Source organism: Pygoscelis adeliae, unplaced genomic scaffold (assembly GCF_000699105.1).
Source record: "Pygoscelis adeliae isolate BGI_AS28 unplaced genomic scaffold, ASM69910v1 Scaffold27, whole genome shotgun sequence".
In the NCBI taxonomy this organism is placed as follows: domain Eukaryota; kingdom Metazoa; phylum Chordata; class Aves; order Sphenisciformes; family Spheniscidae; genus Pygoscelis; species Pygoscelis adeliae.
The window spans coordinates 4,503,171-4,512,065 of NW_008825410.1; the positions used below are offsets into that span (position 1 = coordinate 4,503,171).

The 8,895-nt window shown below is 39.2% G+C and overlaps 1 protein-coding gene across 1 annotated transcript in view; it reads right to left on the reverse strand.

The window, feature by feature from the left end:
• The window catches only part of ADAM22 (ADAM metallopeptidase domain 22), a 123,101-nt gene that overhangs the window by 38,385 nt on the left and 75,821 nt on the right, over positions 1-8,895 (reverse strand). Inside the window, exons 9-14 of the mRNA XM_009330594.1 lie at positions 7,997-8,068; positions 6,805-6,971; positions 4,763-4,847; positions 4,221-4,311; positions 2,301-2,352; positions 394-493 (exon numbers count right to left, since the gene is read on the reverse strand). Of these exons, the coding sequence (XP_009328869.1) occupies positions 394-493; positions 2,301-2,352; positions 4,221-4,311; positions 4,763-4,847; positions 6,805-6,971; positions 7,997-8,068 (567 nt within the window). The remainder of the gene's footprint in view (positions 1-393; positions 494-2,300; positions 2,353-4,220; positions 4,312-4,762; positions 4,848-6,804; positions 6,972-7,996; positions 8,069-8,895) is intronic.

The following is an 8,895-nucleotide window of genomic DNA, read 5'->3' on the forward strand; positions in this document are numbered from 1 at the left end:
TTTCATGGTCACTGCAGCCCAGGCTGCCCTTGAGCTTCACATTCCCCACCAGCCCTTCCTTGTTGGTGAGAACAAGGTCCAGCATAGCACCTCTCCTCGTTGGCTCCTCTACCACTTGGAAAAGGAAGTTATCATCGACACATTCCAGGAAACTCCCAGATTGCTTATGCCCTGCCATGTTGTCCCTCCAACAGACGTTGGGGTGGTTGAAGTCCCCCATGAGGACCAGGGCTTGTGAGCCTTATGTCACCAGAAAATTCAGAACTTAGAGAAAACCAGAAATATCGAAATTACAGGTGGGTTTTTTCCTAACATTAACATTTTCATTTTTCTTGGTTTCATCTAAATTAGAAATAGAATAGAAATAATATTCAATAATAAGGTAATGCTTACTTTGGTTGGTTTATTGAAAAGGCAGGCTCCACCTCCATTGTTTAAAAATTCATGATACTCTTCAATATCACATTTGGAGAACTTGCTTGGAAGATAATACCTGCACAGAAAAAAGGTAGCAGGATTACTTTCTATAGTGCTTTTTACAATGTATTTTCTTTTTTCAAAATAAGAGGAGAAATATAATGTTATACTTTAGAAAAAGTACAAAATCACACTGTTCAGAATCAGAGTGACTCTCTGCTTGTAACTCTATCTAATTTGTAAGTTATTTTAGTAAATGACAAAGAACTTTCAGCAATGGAAAGTGAGAGGTCTAAAACATTTCACTAAGTTATTTCATGCCAAATACCACAAATCTTACCACACAGTGTGTAATTTTCACAAACATGACCTGTTCCACTAACAGGCCTGATCTCAGAAATACATTTATTTCTTCCCGTACTTACCACAGGAGACAAAAATTGCTCATAGTTCATTTCCCTCTTAGATGAAATTGCTCTCCTTGCCCACAGAATTTTTATATAATAGAGTCATGCCATTTTAAAACATGCTTCTAACAAACATCAGCTAACATTTCGCCTTCCCTCCCTCATGCGCCCCACTGAATACATTTCATTCGAGTACAGAGTGCCAACCTAAGGCACAGTGCACCACCTAAAAACAATTATGATGCAGAGAATCTTTGCATGGATCCTTTCCACTGGGAAAGAATTTTTCCCAAAGTAACTTAAATGATCTTTATATTTAGGTCCTTAGTCGTGAAAGTACTTATGCTTCATGCAGATTTTGGAGTCTCAAGGGCTTTCCCATATCAGCTCATCACTGGATAAAAAAATATTAGCAGAAGTGCTATACAAAATAATCCTGCATTGCCAGGAGTGATGGCTTGCAAACCATAATTGATCTTTTCCACCTCTAGTGTTTATGATTTAGGTCTAAAAACTACAGAGAATGTGGGATTCACCATCCTTCATCAATAAGCTATGTAAATACAAGCTTTTTTTGTGTACCTAATTATTTGAAAGGTTTGGATTTCAGATAAAGAATTTAAAGACCATTAGATAAGGAATCACATACCTAGTACGTTTTTTAGGTAGACAAGGTGAAAAAGGCACACATTCACACTTCCAAAGAGCTTTCAATGAAATATGCTTCTTTGTTCAAAATTGTTCTGACCACAAAGCTATTGTGAAAATTTGCAGGTCATTTTGAAATTAAAAAGCACTGTCTATATCTAAAACTAGACTACAGTTTAATTCATATACATGACAAAAACCAGGCCTGTAATATGAAGAATTAAGGTCTGAATACACACGTTAGCATCAAATTTCATCTAGCAGCAAAAATTTGCTGATTCACTAGTCTTCAGATAAAATCTCTCCGGTCACATCACATGTGGGCAATAAGCATATTCAACCTCCAATGGGAGCAGTTTTTCTAACATTATCACACAAACTGGAGGATAAAAAAATAATAGATACAGATGAAAGATTCCAACAGAAACACTGAAAATGAGACATACTTAAGCAATTTGACAATAGTATTTCAAGAATTAGCATGTGTCACTGTTTGTTCCCACACCTTAAAAGCAAACTCGCAGGAGAAAAGAAGCTGAGCATGCTTCTGCTTCTCTGCAATGACCTGGCTTGGCTGTTGAGCCCTCTGCTTTGTGAGTTAAACCAACAGTCACTAAAAATCCTCACATATCCTCTCGTTAACTCACTTATTCACACATTTCTTTGAAAGTGTCTTTTCTACATATGTTGTACAGCTAATACCTTACTTTCTGAAAAATGATTCAGAGAAAATATTCTGCTGCTGAACCACAAAAGGCAAACGTTTTCACACCTTTCCTTTATGTCATTGTACGAAGGACATGACTTTCCTCTAGTGAAATGCCTTACCCCGTGTCTCCCATTATGCATCCGGACCACGTGTCCTCACACTTACACTCACCTGACAACAACAACAAAAAAAAAAAATTTACATCTTGAGTCTTGTGAGTCCAAAATAATACATTTCTTATCACAAAAACCACACTGTAGTCAATTCTATTTCATATTTAAATACTAATTGAAAAAAATAATTTGCTGGTTTATTGCACACCTTAGTTTAAGTGTATCAATGCACGCTGACAAACCTTCTTTCAAAAACTATACATGACTCTATGCAATCCTGAGCTTTGAAAAAACGTCCTGGTTTTCTTTCCTTCTCTTAAAGTGAAGTTAGGGGAAACTGCAGTGTGAGCCTCCATCACTTGCAAATCATGAGTCAGCTCTCTCCTGCCTTCTCCTGTGTCATGATATTTGATTCCCAAATTTTCAGAGTAAAAAAATAAATCATTTTAACCCTTCTTCTAATTTTTTAGTTCTGTTCTACTACTTACTGATGTGACTGGGGAAATCTTCGCTTGAAAAAAACCCCAAACAATAATGCACACAAAAATGCATAAAACGGTCTGTAAACACAAGCCAGTACAGCAGGATCTAGCAGCTTCTTCCTCCGCTCTCCCTCCCTTCCCCACACGACTCCCCGGCAGGCAGAGAGCAGCCCTCTCTTTTGCCCTGCCAGGCTGCCTGGGATTGCTTTGCTCTGTTCTCAGCCCTCTGCTTTCAAAGCTGTGTCTTGTGTCTATTTCTGTACATATGCTTTGCACATATACTTTCACCTTTCTCCTTCTGCAATTTGCCTTACTGTAATACATGAACATCAGTTTATTGCTTCCATTTTAAAACTACAATTAAAAAGGAAACGAGGCTCTGCCCAACAGTTGCATTCTCCTCCTTCCCCACCAAAACCGTGTCCTGCCCCTCTCCTCAGCCGTAAGAAAGGGAATCACCACTATTACCATCTTCACTTTTACCCTGCCCCTATATCAGGTTAATAATATGCAGCTGGAAAATTAATACTGAACATGTTGGTAGTATAAAGCATCCATCCTACATTTCTGATTATTTTTGAAAATAAAATTACATAAACTGCAAAAACCTTTACATGCAGATGTATCTCTGCATTATATACTGTCTTTACAATGCCTGAAAACAAAATTCACCTAAGCAGAGTTCTATTACTCAATATAGTAATTTATTATTTTTATATGTAAGTCACATAACTACGCATGATCCAGTAACTAAGCACTCCAATTCATCATCTAAATAGTTTCAAAACTGTATTATTATTTTAATCACCCATTGTCTTCCATGTGCTGGGACTCCATGTAACATGGAAGCAGGGAGGGTGAGGTGCTTGTTGGGGAGGGCGAGGGGCAGAGATCTGAATTAAGGCATTGCAGATAAATAGGGGTTACTAAGAAGTTGAATACCAAGGTTACAGCAGAGAAATGGTAGCAGTAGCGTTGCAAATACAGGAGATTTGGGTAATCTACAAGAGGAGTTCAATCAAGGCAAACAGGGAAAAAGCTATGTTGTCAAAGCCATCCTGTGTAACAGGACTGAGGTGGTTCCTCATCATCCCCAGGTCTAATAATGGATGTTTCTACCTTTGCGCCATAAGATGGCAGCCATTCAGTCCGTGGGTGTGACATCGATCTCCCTGAAATGAATGGAAGTGGCAGACACCTTTATGATTTATTTTTAATGAAATGGTGACACCAGTGCTGCTAGCAGTTATGGGCAGGGGGATATCACAGCATTTAAATAGAGGAAAATTAATGATATGTCAGTCTCTCTTCATGTTATTACAAGAAAAATATTCCAACATTGTGAGCAACATGGGGAAAAAATACATATCAGAGGGACACTGATAAGATCCTCCACCTTTTAAGATTTTCTCTTGAGACAGACTGAAAAAGCAAACAAACTTACCACTCAGAAGTTTTCTTCTGTCTGAGAAAATGCCAATATTTTGGGCCAAGGTCTGTGCCAGAGTAACTGCCATTAAGTCTGGCTTTCCAAACTGAAAGAAACAAGCAAGGTAGGAAGAGTAATCAGTTACATACAGGTATCTCAGATACAAATGAAGCTTTTCTCATTTCAAGGCAATAAAAGGCAAAATCAGATTCACAGCGTTAAGAGTTCTTACTTTAGAGCAGCTAGATAATGGAGAAGTGAGGAAAACTGGCTGGCTTATGGACAAGTTAAGTAAGAGAAAGTCTGTTTCCTTCTTGCCACTCTGGCTGCAAGTGTGAATGACAGGATATTGCAGAATCTGCTGAAAAGTGTAGCTGAATCCATATCTGACTTTATTCACTCATCACTCTTCATTAAGACATCCCTTCTATAGAGCTGCACTAAAACTCTGCATCAGCAAAGCAGCAGCAAGATATTTTGAGGAACACGTCTGCACTGATAAATTCTGTGCAGATAAATTTCCACCACTTTTTGCTCATACCAGTATCCCCACCTACCTCATTCACACCTCCGCCTTTAAGCAAGGAGCAGATTCCACCAGTATGGGCTACACCACTCCGACTGCTCTGAAATCGACTCCCCCTTTGACAAAAAGGAAAAGAAAAGAAAGTTTACCCTGCTCAGCCCATGAGTTTTGCACCTATCCATCTCAGTATTTACCCTTCTGATTTTCAAATGAGAAACTGGCATTTGCAAATGCTGGCTGCCACCACTACGCTGAAAACTATGCAAAAACAAAATGGGAAAAACAGATAACCACTCACAAACCTCACATGACAAATTACATCCAGAAAAGTTATACCATCTTCCCTCCTCCTTCTCAGACTACCTAATATAAGAAAGCATAAGGGGACTGTTTTGCCAAACCACCTGAATCTCACCAGCCTTTTGTTCGTTGACATACTACTGCAGCAAGTGACTTCCGCTAGCATGTGCTACAGACAGAGCACAGGAGAGGCCACCACGCTGCCAACGCATGGGTGACTAGTAAAAAGACACATGTCTAGCTGGGCAATGCTGATATAGCAAAACTCAAAGGGAGATGCATTAGTGGGTCCCTGATGCAGAGGTAGGTGAAAACTCCCTGGAGCTGCAGTTGATCCCATCCAAGGGACAGATACGCTCTGAGCCTAAATCTAATCATCTCTTTGGTGCTGACCATGTCAGCCTGAATGATGGCCAGTTACTGGAGACAAAATATACTCTGCTCCACTTCAGAGTACTGATCCATCCGAGCTGCGGTAAATTGTTTTTTTCAAAGGAAAACAGAAAAACATCAAGAAACAACACAATGGGCTGTGCTGAAGGCAGAAGTTAAGTTGTAACCCGTGTACCATCATACCAGCCAGCCTCACCTCCCAACTTAGCCGTGTCTCACTCACAGACACAATTTCAGAAACTGTTATTTCTAAACAGTCTATGAATGCAATACCTCAAACATGAGTGGTGGTGTTACGGACAGCACTGGAATTAGCATTACAGTGATATCCGGAGTCCCAGTCACAGGGCAAATAGGGCCCTCTTTGTCCTAGCCAATCCACAAGCATTCATAAGAACAAGACTTTCCCCAAAGACCTTACAATATCACCAGAGAAGATACACAAAAGATGTGAGAAAACCTGATTCCCATTTTACAGATGAAGAACTGAGACACAGAGGAACCAAAATCTGCAAGTGGTACTTGCAGATCTTGCTAGCTCTTTTCATGGCAGAAGTTAATGACAGTAATTAAGCACATGCAAAAATTCTGAGAGGGTGGATACTGGGGCTGGGTATCCTGGCACCCTACCAGAGTCATGTGAAAGTGCAGTGTTTAGGTTAAGTTTATTCATATAGGCTCCTACAACAGTCAGCAGAGAGGGATAAGGACTCCACAGAGCAATTCACCTGCTCCGTCTCGTGTGGATCAAAAATCTCAGCCATGAACCTCTCCTCTATTTTTGTAGATATATTTCGTTATATCAATCTTATTTCCAAAACAATTAATAGATTTAGAGAAAATAACATTCCTCCCAGCTTATTCTTATAGCACGTCTCTCTGGAGAACAAACTGTTTTGAGGATCTGAAACACTTCAGTAATCCTGCAGCATGCAGGTCATTCAACAAAGTAAAGCAGGCCATAGTGCTTTTTAAGCAGGAAACCTCATTGGTTTCAAAACCAATGTTCTGCTTTTAAATAATATAACAGGGCTGTCGTCCGTGCTCTGTTGCCAAAGAAGCCAACCTCCGAGGTGGAACCATGCATCAGCTTCCAGGCAGCTGCGCTTGCAGAGTAGGTAATTGCACAGAATAACCAAGGATGCATGCGCATGCAGCTCGGGCTTAGTACGTTAAAACTAAAATGAGAGTCAAACCTCTAGTTGCACTGGCAGGCAGTTTGTGCATTAACTTTTTCCCACCTCCCCATCAGAAATATTATTTTCTGAATTATTGTGGGTTACACACACAACAGAAAGGAGATGCATCAGCCACTTGTGATAAGCAACCCCCAAGGAAAGAAAAAACCCCAGTAATAAAACATCACACGAGGTTACGTACGAAAAAAGGTGAACAGCGTCACTTTTCTCTCTGATAAAATCCCTCCTATATTTCATAAACTCACGTAGGGTCACCAAGGGGTTTTCAGATATGGTGAACTTGTTATCAGTAGCCCAGGTTTCCATGGCAACCAATACTATCCTGGTGTTAAGTTGTTCTTTATATATCTAGTACATTAACAGAATGAACAAATATATTATGTCAAATAGAATAAAAGTGAGTTTTACCTCTTTTTTGTAATAGCTTGCATTTTTACATAAGTAAATATTTAGCTTGTTCTAGCACACTTTAGGTCTCCCAGGTGATTTTATCTTCCTTAAAACCAACAAACATGAAAACAAAGTAAAATCTAAATTTTAAGCCTAATTCTTCAATCAGCTCTCTCAGCCTGCAAAAAGATCCCTCACAGGTGCTACACAGGCAGAGGTGCATAGAAGGGAGATGGGATTTTTGAAAAATTACTACAGACCCATTTGAAATAGTTCAAAGATTTGGAATTAATGGGTCTTTCATAATGTTCAGCTCACCCCAGTGATACACGAGGGCTCTCTTATACCAAATAGCGATCTATAAAACTAGCATTTTCACTGTTATACACTCCTACAGGGGTATTTAACCTCACGCTAGCTGAATCATGAAAAAAGGGCCATCCTTTCAATGCTGGGGGTTAATACTCCAAACCAAATACTTTCAAGAGTGGGAACCACATTGTTCTTTTTCTAGTAATACTTTTCTGGGGTGAGCTGCAAGAGCCAGCAGCTCATCCAATTTAGTGTCACAGATATAATCCACATAATCCACCTGTATGTCCCCATTCTAACTCATTTACTCAAATGCGCTTTTTCTGGAAAAATTTTAGTGCATTCTAATTTCAGATTGTCTTTTGAGTTTCAGGTTGTCAGCATAGGGATCCTGTGTTAAAAACTGTCATATCTAAGGTGCTCTTTAAAACTCAGACTCAAGGGACTGATCCAGCAGGATACTTAAATGTTTGAAGCCACAAAAAACCTGTAATGCTTTATGTTAGACAAAGGCTTTATAGATGGTTGACTGTGGTTCTAGATGAAAATTTGTGATCTTCACATATGTTATTATTAGGTATACCATGAATTGACAACTCCTGCATCTATCGGCAGGAGAATCGTATAACTCATCTCACACGTAAAAGAACATTTAGTTGAGTGATACTTACTAAATCTGCCATGTTTACAACCGATTTAGCATAGCTGTTCGTATGGCCGACTGACAAGCGGTGCTTTTTACACTGCGAAACAAACAGAGACAAGTTACATAGACAGACTTCAGAAAAATAAGCTCCATTTCCAAAAAAGCATGAAGTAAAAAGCAACTACATCAACAGTAAAACCCCTGTGCAAGGTTTGGTCTCCTGTGCTGAATGTAATGTTAATAAGCGTAGTAGAAAATTGCTCAGAAAGGCACATTACTGATATACTTTACAACAGCTGTTGTGAGGATCTACTAATTCCTGTTTGGAAAGTACTCCAAGATCTTTACTGAAAAATGCTATAGGAACAGGAACATATTGTTACTGTCTTCAATATCTTTATTATTGGCAATTTTAAAGTTAATTCCAAATGCCGATACAGAAATTAGCAACGCAACTTCCATAGTTGAGACACCTTTAGAGGTGTTAGCCCGAGTGCCTGCATCCGTGTTTTAATCTATCAGACTTCCTATTTTTTTTCAGTTCTCTCTCTTAAGCTGTCTTCTGGATTTCTTCATGTACAATTTCACACTCCATAACGCCACAGTAACTGGTTCAAATCACTTTAGCAATCAGACTGCAATGGCACCTTTACTGAAATCTGTAATACAGTGCTATAAAGATGACACTGAAGATAGCTGTCCAGGTACTCCTATTTGCAGAAAAACACACTTATAAATGAGCACCAAGGGTATGAAAGTCACAAGTATCTTAGAAGAATTTAGGACAAAAGGGCCAAGATTTTCAGAAAAGTTTAACCATCAAAATCAAGTGTGCCCCATGACGCTTGATTTTGGAGTGAAAGTTGTCCATATTTTCTTGAAGTCAGGATCTTTTAGTGGGCAAGAAGAAGTGCCCAGCAGCTC